This window comes from Alligator sinensis, unplaced genomic scaffold (assembly GCF_000455745.1).
Source record: "Alligator sinensis unplaced genomic scaffold, ASM45574v1 scaffold813_1, whole genome shotgun sequence".
NCBI classification, from domain to species: domain Eukaryota; kingdom Metazoa; phylum Chordata; order Crocodylia; family Alligatoridae; genus Alligator; species Alligator sinensis.
The window spans coordinates 1,357,864-1,372,024 of NW_005842321.1; the positions used below are offsets into that span (position 1 = coordinate 1,357,864).

At 37.9% G+C, this 14,161-nt stretch overlaps 1 protein-coding gene across 2 annotated transcripts in view; it reads left to right on the forward strand.

Annotated features, from left to right (window-relative positions):
- The window catches only part of LOC102386194 (cadherin-19), a 92,204-nt gene that overhangs the window by 21,082 nt on the left and 56,961 nt on the right, over window positions 1-14,161 (forward strand). For both annotated transcript variants that reach the window (XM_006028543.3, XM_025209969.1), the window contains exon 2: window positions 11,416-11,755. In XM_006028543.3, coding sequence (XP_006028605.1) covers window positions 11,558-11,755 — 198 coding nt within the window. In that variant the 5' untranslated portion in view covers window positions 11,416-11,557. The remainder of the gene's footprint in view (window positions 1-11,415; window positions 11,756-14,161) is intronic.

Here is a 14,161-nt window from a genome sequence, read left to right on the forward strand (position 1 = left end):
CGGGTGCTGCCAGGCAGGGGGGGCAATCCCTGCTGCCCCCCACTGCCCGACGCTGCATGGGGGGTTCTGCCATGAGCCCCCTGGCCCCCACCCACTGCCTCAGCATCCTCGTGTCTGCCATGCCCACCCCAGCTCCCGGCCTTTAAAAAAAAATCAAAACAAAAAAAAACTGGACTCATTGGCTGGTGCAGCAGCCTCAGGGCTTCTGGGAGCTTGTAGGAGAGCCCCACAAGCAGTGAGGGGCAATGGGGCGCAGCAGGGCTCACCCCTCACCTGGCAGGAGCCAGTGAGTGTGGGTTTTTTTTTTTTAAAGAGCTGGGGCTGGGAGAGCAGGTGGGGGATGGGGCCTGTGTGATTCGGAGATTAAACTGATTCTCGAAATCTCCAAATCAGATTCGGCCAAGTTGATTCAGGACAATGATTTGAATCACCAAATCGAATCACTGTTCCCTGAACTGACCAAATCCAAATCGAATACTGGCCACTTCGCACAGGCCTATAGAACACCTAATTGAGGGGGACATAGGGCTGGGGTGGGAGTGCTCCATTCTCCCATCTCCACCTCACTGCCCCACTGGACTGATAGATGGAGGCAGCATGAAGGGGTGTGGAGCAAAGGTAGAGGTTAGCCCATCTGCCCTGTGAGTGGGGTTAGCAGGGTGCCACAAAGCATCCTGGGATATTAGGGGTTGACCTAACTTGAATCAGGAGGGGATCTGGAACAGGAGTTCAATCAACCAATCCAACCTAAAATGATTAAATTAGATACTACACATCCATCCAGATCTAGCTTTAACTGGGTTTTGCCATTTTGAAAGTGGTCTATGTGCACTGAATTTGTGTTCTGTTACAGGTTTAGTCCAGTTTGAGATCACTTATACCAGTTTATGTGTAACTTCTATCCCTCGTCTGGTAGTGGGATGGAATTGATTTTGCTATTGACCTTGTAACAGGAAAAACATAAACGTTAACATAAATGCAGAGAAATCTAACCCTAAAGAAATAGGTTAGAATGTCATAGAAAGCGCTTGACTGAAAATCATTTCACAAAGAGATTCAGACGTGAAATCACAGAATGTGGTCTTTTACATCATTATGTTGACAAGTGGTGCTACAGTAGTCAGTGGTGTCCTGCAGAGTTGAAAATGTTCCTGAAGGATTTGCCCAGTGAATCAAACATTTTGTAATTGGATTTGGATTTTTTGTAGAATAGAACTTGAGAACAGTAGCAAAGAGTATTGTTTTTTTTGTGTGTTTGGGTTTGTTTGTTTTTTTTATCATTATCTAAATAGTTGTTTAAGGAGAGTTCTATTTTTTACACAGAAATATCTAGTTGTGATTTTCTTATATACAATGGATGAACTATCTTTTAAAAGATTCTAAGTGGAAGTAATATTTTTGGAAAGTTATAATTAAACCTAATTTTAGTTTATACATTGTATTTCAAGCACAGACATAAGTGAATTTTAAGAGTCCAAGCATCTGTTTATAAATTGATTTCTTTTTCTGAGCTCTCTAAATAAAATAACATTGCTGTAGTTATTGAATAACCAAAAAATGAAAATAATTTGTCATAATATTAAATTCACAAGGAAACATCTCAATTTTTCTTTAGCTTAGTCTTCTCTAACTACACATTAGTTGAAAAAAAGATTTAGTTTTATACTAATCTATGTAAAAGAGCAAAACTTTAATTATTTATTAGTCATTGCTCAGAAGTAAATATTATTTTTAATCAGAATTTGAATCAGAGGTATTAAAGTTCTGATCTAGAGTTTTTATTGCCAAAAGCTAAATAATCCAAAGTGATTAGGAGTTGGCCCTTTTTTGAGTTATATATCTATAGTCAAAATGTATAAACTCCTTTGTGTTATTGTCCGATCAAGGTTCTGACTCAGAATTTTTTTCCAACTTTGAACTCCTTATATCAAGTATTTCATGGCAGCAGTATTTCTTACAATATAGTTTATAAGCCAAAACAACATTTGTGTGTGTGTTTAAAAATCACGATCAGGCTATAAGCATATATTGAATAATACAAATATAAAACCCTTGCAAAACAAGCACAGATACAAATTCTGTACGACTCAAAAATGCCTATTTCAGTTTTTGAGGATGCAGACTTCCCTCTGCTTTCATAAGCAGTGAGGATGGTACACCTATTGATTGGCCAGGGGGATATGCAGAAAGAGTTGCTGCTCCTTAGCACATCCCTAGAATGTGGGCAAGCTCCTCTGTAGAGGCTCCATTCCCATTCATAGCTGAAACATAGAATTGAAATATACTTTATGAAAATCATTCAGCTATAGTCTATTGGTGTTAGTCAAGGACCATCAACTCTGGGAACTAACAGGAACCTATTAAGGGGAATGATTATTATGAGAATGTATTAATATAATGTGGGATCCTATTTGGCCATATATACAATAACTATTTACAGCCTTATCCATTCTCAACCTCTGTCCACATCTGTCCTTTGTACAAGTTAGGTACATAAAGCCAAAGTGGAGGAACCACTATTTCAAGAGACTGCAATACTCAAGGAGTAGGCAGCTGCCTTACAGAGCTCTTTGCTTTGAAGAGAGTCCTATCAATGCTCTTCTCTCACTCAGAAAACCCAGAAAACTTGGTGTGGGTGACATCTTCCTATCCTATGCCTATGCTTTTGGATGGAAAGGGTGCTATCTTCAGATAGCTCTCTGTTAAGGTAGGAAATCCAAAAATGGCTGGTATGGAATACGAGGTTCCAGCTCTCTCTAGAATGCCACAAGAATTGCAGTGATGGCAGCTGCATTTGTGGGGAGAAGAGGAGGAAATGCTTGGCTTACTATAGTACCAATCACAAGCAAAGAGATGTAACAAGTAGGGTTTGTGGCCTAGGCAAATCCTGTGGGAGAGTAGGAGCAGGGGGGGAAAGTTAAACTGAAAGCCATAGGGGAGGGAATCCTGAGAGTGAAGGGGAGGTGAGAGTTTGACCTAATCTGGGGTCTCAGAAGCAATCCCGAATTACTGCTGCTGTTGCATGGTCAACATGCTTTGGTGGTTGCACCTGCATCAGCAGCGCAGTGTCCGTGTGTCTGGTTGCTGCTGCAATAGCAATGTTGTGGGTCTGCTTCTGTTGCTGGGGTGCAGACTTCATGGGAGTGTGGGGACCATCCTGTCACCCCTGCCTAAATAGGCACCTAGGGTTGGTGCCCATTCCAGAAGCACCAGGATTTTCACCTTCCTCTGCTCTTCTCAGAAACATAATGATGGAAGCAGTGGCAGTGGTGTTCGCAAATGGGAAATATACGTAGGCCCTGTAGATGCGACTCTGAGCAAGGTCTTTCAGTCCAGAAAAGTTGAGTCTAATGCTTAATCTGGTTCCAGAAAAATGTAGCCTCAGGAATCAGTAGATCAGAGAAGGCTCTATTCTAAAAATGTATTGAACAAAAAGAACCAATTAAAATGTCATTTGGGATTTCTTTTAGAGCAAGGAGCTATCCAGCTACCTTGCACAATGTGCACCCCTACACACTAATGTCTCTGAAAATTCTTGACAACTGGCTCATCAAAAGCCAATGGAACTAAGCTAACTTTGAAAATAGGAAATTGTGTTTGTAACAAAGTTACATTTAGATTGACCTAAGTAGGGTTAGGTTGATCTAAATGCCTAAACATGAAGATGCTCAGAGAGGTTAAAGCAGGCAAAAAAAATGGTGGACCCCAATCTATGTAAATTCACCTGAGGAGGTAAACTAACTTAGACTGGGAATGGATAAGCCTGATTTTCATAGATACATAGATTTATAGATTTTAGGGTCGGAAGGGACCTCAATAGATCATCGAGTCCGACCACCTGCATAGGCAGGAAAGAGGGCTGGGTTTAGATGACCCCAGCTAGATGCTAGGGTTTAGATGACCTCAGCTAGATGCTAGGGTTTAGAAGACCCCCAGCTAGATTTTGTGAGCATCTATGTGTGTTTGAAGCATAGCCCAGGGCTGGAAAAGTCCAGACACTCACCCCATCCTCTGAGTTCCCAAGAAGCTACATGAGCTTTCTTATATTTGAACAAAAAGAAGCCAGGCCTGATTCTTTAAGTGGAAATGACCTCTGTTCCAAGAGGAAGTGCTTTGACAAAAAAGAATAAACACACTGCTTCATTTACTAGTTTATCCAATTTGCTCTTAATTTACCAAGTCTCCCAGTGTAGGGTCCATAGAAAATGCAGCATGGCCCTCCAAATTGTGATTCTTCAGTTCTGTAAGATTTGGTACAGTGACCAAATCTTTTGTTGTGGCTTAAGGAGGACTGGGCAAGAAGCATCTTTTACTAGGGTCTGATTATGCCAACAGTGCTACTGAAGCAAAGTGAAAGTGAATTTCTGGTGTTGGACACATGCTGCTTGCTTGCTCTCTTGAGCTAAAAGGCAGAGAGTGGGAGATGATAGGAAGGGGTGCGACAACTATAGGGGAAAAAAGCAAGAGGAGATGATTGCCTCATGAAGTTTCAAAGCTTTGGCAGATTCACATCCTTAATATAATGCTACAGTGTGATACCTCTTCATGCTCCTGTTGTCATTATAACTTTGCTAATAAATACTAGGCCTTGAAATGGTCCAAATTCTGTTGCCATATGCTCAGAAATAAAGCTGCAATGATTCCATTGGACTCCATGGAATTTCTTCATGTTTATGCTGTTAAAACTAAAGGTAGATTTGCATTCAGTTACATAATAATGTGTTTCATATTGTACATGACAAACCAATATATAGATCTAGAGTTTGTATGTTTAAAATAAAATTTGTGTTGCAGCTGAACTCTTAGAATTGGGACTTGTAGGTAAGAAATGATGTATGACTGCAACAAATAGCCAACATACATATGCCGAAATGATAGCACAATTGCCACACAATCATTCAGATCTGACAGAGTTCACAGGGGACAAACTACATGAACACCAGCATCAGTCAGTTTCAAGTGGACAGAAGGCTTGCCATAATTATTCACACTGTTTTACTCAGTTTATTTGATGATTAATTTAGTTCAGTTTAGGACATGACAGCAATCAGAGTTAGTGTGGGCAGATGCATTTCAACTGATCTGCTTCCTATGGAGGGCCAGGTTTTAGTCTCAGGAAATGTTATCTAGATCTTTTTGTACTGTCACAGATTCTCATACACTATTGTGATCAGATTATCCATATTAATACACTATTTGATAAGATAATCAGTAAACCATTATAAAACAGTCTAAATGACAGGACTGCTTGTCATCCAGCTTTATACTGATTAGGATTCATGGATATAGAGTTGCTAATCAGCTAGCTCATTCATTTCAATAACGCTATTTTTTTCACAAATTACTGGCCCATAATTACTTAGGGAATTCTAAATAATATTTCTGAGATCTTTTTAACAGTACAGAAGCAGCCTTGCAAATGAAACAAAGAAGTACCAATTAGGTTGAAATGAAATTTATGTCACAGTGACTTAAGTGAATTCTATGAAAGTTAAATGCTGGCTGGGATAGAGAAATGCAAACTACAATATACACATCAGTTTATACAAATAGAAGAATATCATATTAGGACACATTTTAGAGAAATGTCTTGATGATAACCAACTGCTTTTTATCATCCAGTTTTGCATCATATAACCAAAGCTACTGTTTACTTAGTCCTGATTAAGATACTAAATTATTAGATTCATTTATGTAAGATCAATATTTTTATGGCAGTGATGATGGCAAGATGTATAGATGGTATGGATACAAAAAGGAGGAGAGAGAATGGTTATGAACAAAAAGGGAAAAACAAGAAAAGTAAAATTTACTCATAATTTCAACTTAAATTATACTGAAATTGAGCAATAAAAAGATGTGCATATTTTTAAAAATAATAAAAAGAAAAGAAAACAGTGTGGGGGGAAAAAGAACATTGAAATGACTGAATGAATATTAAAAATATTATCTGAGCTGAACAGGTAATCATCAGTGAATGTAGATCTCACCCTCATTAAGTCAAGAGAAAGGAACCTGAGTCCTTAGATTTCTCTTGTTATGCTTTGCTTAAGTAGAGTGAGAAGACTTTTATATACTGTTGAAAGGGACCTTAAATGGAGTAGGTGTCTAAATTCCATTAAGAATGGATGTGTTCATTCTTTTGAACAGAATTATTCTTTTGAGGGAATTTCCTAAACAACAATAGTTTCTTAAAAGATACTCATTAAAACTTGAGCTAAAATGAAAATAAAAGCAAAAGAGAGAATTTTATACAACATCTCTAGATGTATAAAAGTCATAAGTTAAATGAGGTCAGAGATCCTCGGTTTATTTACAGAGAAAAGAAAGGTCTTTTTTTCTTGGAAGAGAGCTGTATCCCTTTGATGAGTCACAGATCGGCTTGACATTCCCCTTAAAGCATCTGTAACAGGCATTGTAGAACTTTCCTTCCAATGATGCTGTGGTACTAAGGGGACATGGCACGTAAGTACAACAGGAAAAAAACCTAGGGTGTGTCTACACAGCAGAATGCAGTGCTTTGTAAATAGCTCATTTGGGGCTAACTTAGTTATCTCAGATCCTGGAAGTATATCGCTATGTTAGCACAATAGTCTGCTTGGCTTATTAACTGTGTGGAGAAGCCAGACTTATCCTTTCAGACTATATCCTCATTAAGTGAAAAGATGCATTTAGGAAGAGTTTAGTGAACACCAGCTGGCTATGCCTACTTAACAACTTTACAGTCAATACAACTAACGCTAACACACAGAACAGCAGGTGGAGTGCATGCAGATAAATGAGAGAATAAAATTCTGTGGGACACAATACAAAATAATAAATGGCACGTTTACTTAGTCATTCCTTTTGCCCACTTATTATGTGAGAACCCTGGCTCCTGTTAGTTCTGGAGGACAAAATAAGGATGATAAAACTGGGCTGCTTTATTCTCAAATTCCTTGTTTTCAAAGACATACAAAAAACTAGAACGCTTGGTTCCAAAATGATACCTTTTATTGGACCAACTGGAAAATGGCAAGAAAACTGTCCTTTTCTGCAAGCTTTCCAGATCAAAGTTTTATCATAGTTTTTAGTTGCAGACTTACATATAGAATTGCTATTCTGTAAGGGCATCAGGCAAAACTAGCCAGCTTCAACTCTATGTTAGCTAAGTTTCTAAGAGTGTACAGAAAGACATAAAAAGAAAGTTACATGTTATCCTTAGACCATACTAAGGGGACTTAAAATGTGATCATCTGAAAGTTAAAGCTGATTAACTTATACTAAGTGCTCTCTGAGTGTGTCAAAGATATGCCACTTCAGACAAAGGTTAACTCTGGGGCATGTTACCTAGCTCATATTAGGGTAACTTCAGTCTGCTCCAGAGAGAAAATCAACAATTTCATAGAATCACAGAAAATTAGGGTTGGAAGGGACCTCAGAAGGTCATCTAGTCCAACCCCGTGCTCAAAGCAACACCAGCCCCAACTAGATCATCCCAATCAAAGCTTTGTCTAACCAGGTTTTGAAAACCCCAAGGTTGGAGCTTCCACCACCTTTCTGGTTGACCTGTTCCAGTGCTCTCTCATTCTAGGATGCACCACTCCCAGAGCAAAGGTAGAGTTCAGGTATCCCAGCTCCTATAAATTAGTATGGTCTATATTAAGCATAACATATAACTTCACCCTTATTCACAAATGCATTTCCACAACACTCCTACAAAAATACAGCAGACCTGCTTGTGAAATGTAATTAATAAAACACAATTTCAATGACAGAAAATAATCCAATTTTAAAAAGTCTAGTGCTTTTTCCTCTACTCCTATTTTGGCTTCATTTAATAAGCATTTTTATGGCTGAACATTTACAGCCACAAAGAAAGTTATCAGTGAAGTCAAGATTACAATCCAGGAATGAGGTGTTCCCAATATCACACACATTCCTCCAGATAAGTGGTTCTCAACCTCTTTATGTTCTGGGCACTTGTCCATAACTTTTGTGAATTGAGCAGCACTCCATTTTATCGTCTATTTAATACAGTGCTTAGTTCCTTTCACAGGGGCCCAACAGTGGAAAGGCAAGGGGAGAAGGAGCAGCTGGGCAACAACAAACCTAGGCATATCTCCTTACACCCCATGGCACCCTTCAAAGGATTTTACAGCACCCCAGGGTGATACAGATTAAGAGTCACTGTCAATGACACAGTTTGAGTCACAGATTAAGAGTAGCTGTTCTGGATCAAGTATACCTTTTTTGACTAATCACTATGCACAGTATCCTTAAAATTAATGAAGAATGAAAAGCTTACATCGGCCTTCACATTGAGTGCAAAGATAAAATTATAATTAAAAAGCATTGAAAAAAAGATAATGAAGAGATTCCATCATGCTAAACCCACGATAATTGCTATCTATTTTCCTTCCCTGTGGAATTCAGCAATCTTCAGAAGTTAGAATGGGATTATGTCCATCACTGGTCACACAGTGATAGCTGTTTCACACAAATTATTTTACAAATATGTTTCTTTGTTGTTGTTTTTTTTAAATAACAAGGAAAAATGACAAACCAAATGCATTAATTATGCAGGCTGATCTATGTATGTGTTATCCCTCAGGAATTATGGAAGTAATAAAGATAATTCAAGCATTATCTTTCTTACTGTTTGAATCCTAAGTGGTTATTAGTACACATTACTTCATTTTTAGAAGAAATCTTTCTTGGAGAAAAGATATAGTATAACAGTAGAATTATCATTGATTGATGATATTTAAATGTTGCTAGAATTGATAAAAATATAGAAGCAATGTGTTATCAAACAACAAATGCACAGCTGAGTTTATCAAAGTATCTAATGCTTGGAGATCTTCAAGTTTGCTTCTCGAAATTATTTACCAACCCCATTTCCCAGAGACATACAAGTGAAAATTAAAAGTAATAAAGGCTCTGAAGGTCCACTATAAAAGATAATATAATGCCAATCTAAAAAAAAAAAAAAAAAAAAAAAGGTTTTAATTGAAACATGAATTACTCCGTTTTTCCTGGAACCTTAAAACTTTTTTTGTATGTACCATAATGGCTCACTGCTCTTAAGTGTATAAATCTGTAGTGCAACAGGGTGATTCAGGGTTGTCAAACTTATGGCCTGTGGACTGGATCTGGCCCATGGAGCCGTATGATTTGTCCTGTGTGTCACTGGATTGGCACGAGCCCCACATGCTTACCTTCATGAAGCATGCCACTCCCCACAGCTGGCCCTATGCACAATTTGGAAACAATCTGGATCAGTCCATCCCGGAACAGCATACAAGGATGGTCTTGTGCACAGGGCATGCTGGGCCACCTGCACATGCAGTATGCAGAACCAGCACAGGATGTGTCCGGCCCAGGATGTGTCCTGCCAGCACAGGATGTGTCCAGCCCACAGAGTGCCAGCTGAACTGACACTGGACATAACACACGGGATCAGGGTGGGTTGTATGAAATGGCCCAGATCAGCCCCCTGGGCCTATAGAACTGGGCCCATCCTGCGCACCACAAGCTGCATGTGCCCCATGCCCATGTGCTGGCATGTGCCTCGCTACCTTTCCATAAGGATATTTATGGTTAAACACTGGGATTCTGTTTTTCCATATGTACTATAAAAGGTTTAGTTCCTGAAACCAAGAATATTTTTTATCATCCTTAAGATAGTGATGTACAATGAAAGTTTCTAACCACCATTGGAGGTATGATACTTAGGTGTACACATTATCACCTAAAAGAAATATGGGAGAAATTATATTCTTTACATCATCTGCCATTGATGATCAGCTGCTAGTGCATTTTAATGGGTGGAGAGTAGCAGAATAGCAGAGTCATATTCTGTACCCTTATTAAGTTGATGTGTTAGATGTGTTTACTAACAAGCTTGTGTACTAATAACCACTTAGGATTCAAACAGTAAGAAAGATAATGCTTGAATTATCTTATAATTATCACTATAAGATGATTAATGTAGTCTGTTGAGTAGGAGGGCAAGGTAGCAATATCAGAACAAAAAACAAGCTGATATATAACCAGAAGCAACTGCAAGGGCCCAAGCCCAAACTGAACACCTGTCCATGGACTTAAGCAATGTTTAAACTATTTTTTGAATGTCCTGAAAGGACTGTTTCATCTGGTTTTTGTTGGTGGTGTTTGTGCCTCCACATGTGCAACACTAAAATAAAGTTTCTGTTCTATATTCTAATGAACTGTGTATTCAAATTTAGAAAAGGTGTCAGTTGCTAAGGATCAAGTTTTGCATGTAAATTACATCAACAATTTCTCCTTAACTATGCCTAACAATGACTAACTTTCAATATATAAATGTGAAACATTCTAATAATACAACCTTGTGAAAATCTTAATCAAACCTATCTTTTAAATGGTTGGACCCTGAGGTATGGCTTTAGTTATTTCTGGGATAAATTCTTAACATAATCACGGTAAAGGGTTTGTGTATAGAGTTTATGTCTAGCTTGATAAGTTCTTGATAACAATGCAAGGATAACTGAATATATAGGTGGATGTATGTTCCAGTTTGGCTGCTTTTACCTAAAATTCTAAGTACTGACTGGTATGGAATAAACTCATAGTGAACCCCAACTTCCAGTCACTTCAGAGCAAACCTTTAAAACATGAAGTGTGTCTGTGGCTGGTCGTTTCAGAATTCTGTATTTCAAAGGTGGCCATTCTTAGTCGAGCATTATTTCTAACTGATCATTTTGTTTAGGTTGTCAATGCAGAAATCACTCACAGCAGATGACAATAAAATACATCAGGTAAAAAGGTTTGGGCTTACCAAAAGAATATTTCATGTCATCAATTAAACTGACTGTTGGAACACAAGGGCTTCCAGACTGTTTTCCTTTTGTCTGTGAATTGAAAACATGAAATGTCAGAGGAGGTAGAATCATCCAAGACAGTTAAGTTCTGTTGACCTAGTCAGAGAAGCATATTTCAGCTGCTTCTTCCTATGCCAGCTCCTTTGTCTCCTCTTTTTGGCTTGAGGATTTTTGTGAGACGGGATGGAAAGAATGAGGAAGTTTTTAAACAATGTCTGTACTTCTCAATTTCAGCTGGCAGTCATTAGGGCCACTAACAACTTTTTTGCCCATGAGACAGTTCTGTGGCTGCAGCTCCAAATGAGTCTTGTCTAAGCAGAAATGTGCAGTTACTCCAAAATTATTGCTAGGCTGCACAATACAATTTGGAAAATGATTTAATTGACACAGCTTAATTTGGAAGATGAATTAATTGAAGGACGAGTTTCCTTTTATTTATTTATTTATTGCATAGAAAGTCCCTCTGAAAGGCTTATCTAAATGAAATTTGAACACTTGACTTTCGTGCCTTTGAGTTGCTAATAAAATCTCTCACGCTTAAATTGACTTTGTTCTGGTTCTTCTCTTTCAGGAATAGGAAGAATTTTTAATACTGAAAATCACCTAATAGATTAGCAGAGAATCAATATTTGTAAAAGAAGAAAGGTGATGCATGGTAAAAGCTTTCCTTTTCCCCTTCCACGGATGAATACAGATTGAAAGGAAGTTTCAGCATGAATTGTCATACATCACTATGTCTTGTGCTGACAATGGTTCAGCTATGGCCTTGCTTTCTAAGTACGCAAAGGCATGCCATCCAGAATACAGACCAACCTTTTTCATCAGCCCGGAGAGTGAAACGTGGTTGGGTGTGGAACGTGTTTTTTGTGGAGGAGGAAATGAACTTAACAGAGCCTGTCTATGTTGGTCAGGTATGTTAACACTTCTGTGACTGCTGCAGTCATTAGGTTAAAAATAAATTTTGAGTTAACATGTTAATTAGCATTAATTAGAATCAGATAATTTGACTTTACACAAAGCAATCCTTCCCAGTGACTTAATATTCTCTGCTCAGGGTAACCTAGGAAAATTAATTGAAATTTGTCAAAAGCCTGCACATTTGTCCACACTGGCCCTGACTGTAGAATGGGTCCCGGAGACATGGAGTTCATTGAGGGAGCAGAGACTTGTATCTACTACTGTGTGGTATTAGTATCTCATTTGTCTCAACACCAAATTCATTATGCAATTAAAAATAAAACTCACACAGTGGGTGTTGACACCAGACTTTAAAGTTCCTTCTATCTTCTGAATGAAAGCTAAGGACTCATTTATCAACATCTGGCAATTTGCTTGTGCTATTTTTGGCACTGCATAAAAGCAACCATACTGAGTGCAATGTAGTTTACAAACAGTATTTAGATGATTTTCTATTACACTAAGTAGCAGCTGATTTACCCCTCATTAATTTTTAATGAAGCAGATTAATACTAAATCCTTTTACCACTGAGAAGCTACAGGAAACTTCATGGTTCATTAGATTAACATAGCTTTAGCACAATGAGCAATTATTTTTCACCCTCTTTTAAAAATGTGCTTTAAGATAATTTTCTTAATGAAACTTTATCACCCTCTCTGTTTATTATTATTTATCATTATTTTATTTTTTTTTAAAGACAAGTAATTGTAATCTCTATATCTGGTGTCCTTTTCTGTAAGGTACTTTCTAGATGAATGAACTGAAATAAGTTTAACTGCTAATTAATGAGCACTAAAATTTAATTGGGCCCAAAGGGTAGAGCGCTCAAAATTCATTAATTACTTTTTCAGAGTCCCTTCAAAGTAACTATTGCAGAAGTATGAGGTCTCACTTCTAAAGGAAATAGTGGAGACATGGCTTATGCTTTTGTTTTTGGAAACTCAGTTTATGAATATCGATAATAACGTCTTGTATTTTCAAGAACTTTAAAACAATTTTCATATTCTTGCCTTTTTTATTTTTCACTGTGCAACAGGCAAGTTAGATACAATTTTATTTGAGGATTATACTTAATTTATTGCTGTTTAATTGTTGTCTAAATCAGCCACACTTACTACAGAAAAGCATATGCTCAGCTGTCAGTAAGTGAAGTGACAGTCTAAGATCAGCTGGTGACTTTAGTAAATAAGACCCTGCAGGAAACTATATCAACAAGAGCCCAAAAACAGACTGCCTCTGTTATTAGCTGTCACTTGTTCCAGTTCACAACTCCTCTTGATATACCACACAATGAGACCTTATTCTTTCTGAACTTTACTTTTTTTGATCATTTCTTTTTAGTTCTCCAAACATCCACATTTATTTAATATTTATTTATGAATGAATACTGACTTCAGCGAGCACGTTTTTGAAAAGGAATATGTCCATAAACATAACTCGAGACATATTAAAGCAACTATCTAGCCTTTTGGGCCCAATTCTCCTTTCTGTTAAAAAGAGATTCTTTTGTGAGACAGTTCTGGCTTAAAGAAATGTATATATTTATACTGTAAAGAAACCTTAGCATAAATAAAAAAAAATATATATGTTCTTTGTACATATTTGCAATTTTTTTTAATGATAGAAAGAATCTAATCTCCAAGCAGCATAGTCATATCAATATATACAAATCTTCTGGCCAGAATTACTTAAAAAGTAGTCATAGCACTAGAATATAAAACATTGAGACTATCTTCCTTTTTTGACAGCTGTTTTTTTCTGTGTTCTAAATTTTATAACTTGCTGGGATCATCTAGAATTTTTTTCTGCCTCACAGGAATGTGCAGTTTACTTTCTGTTAGGGATGGTTGGAATATTTTTGATGAAACTGAAACTTTCTAAGATGATATATTGGATTCATTGGCGGGGAAAAAAACTGGAGAGAAGTGAAAATATACTGTTATTTTCTATAGCCTGGAGATTATAGCATTAGACTAGTATGGGGAAAGCCTGTTTGTACTTTGGCTGATTCAGAGTGTCCTGGGATGAAGACCTCTGCCGTAACTCAGGCAGAAGGGGGAGTTGAATCAGTGTTCCTTATGATTTAGAACAGTGGAGCTCAACTTTTTAGAATGGTGGGTTAGGTGCTTGCAGTGCAGGAGAGGGAGGAAAGTGATTGCCTGCCATGGAGAAGGAGATAGAGCAGGGAGAGCTGCAGAGGGGATCAGCAGCACGGCATAGGTCAAGGACGTGGACAAGCTGGGCTAAGCTTCTTGTCATGGATCCCCTCATGGGTCAGATTCAGTCATGCTGGGGGCAAAATTCAGCCTATGGGCCATCAGTTGAGCAGCACAGTTCTAGACAGCCTAGAACACCTTAC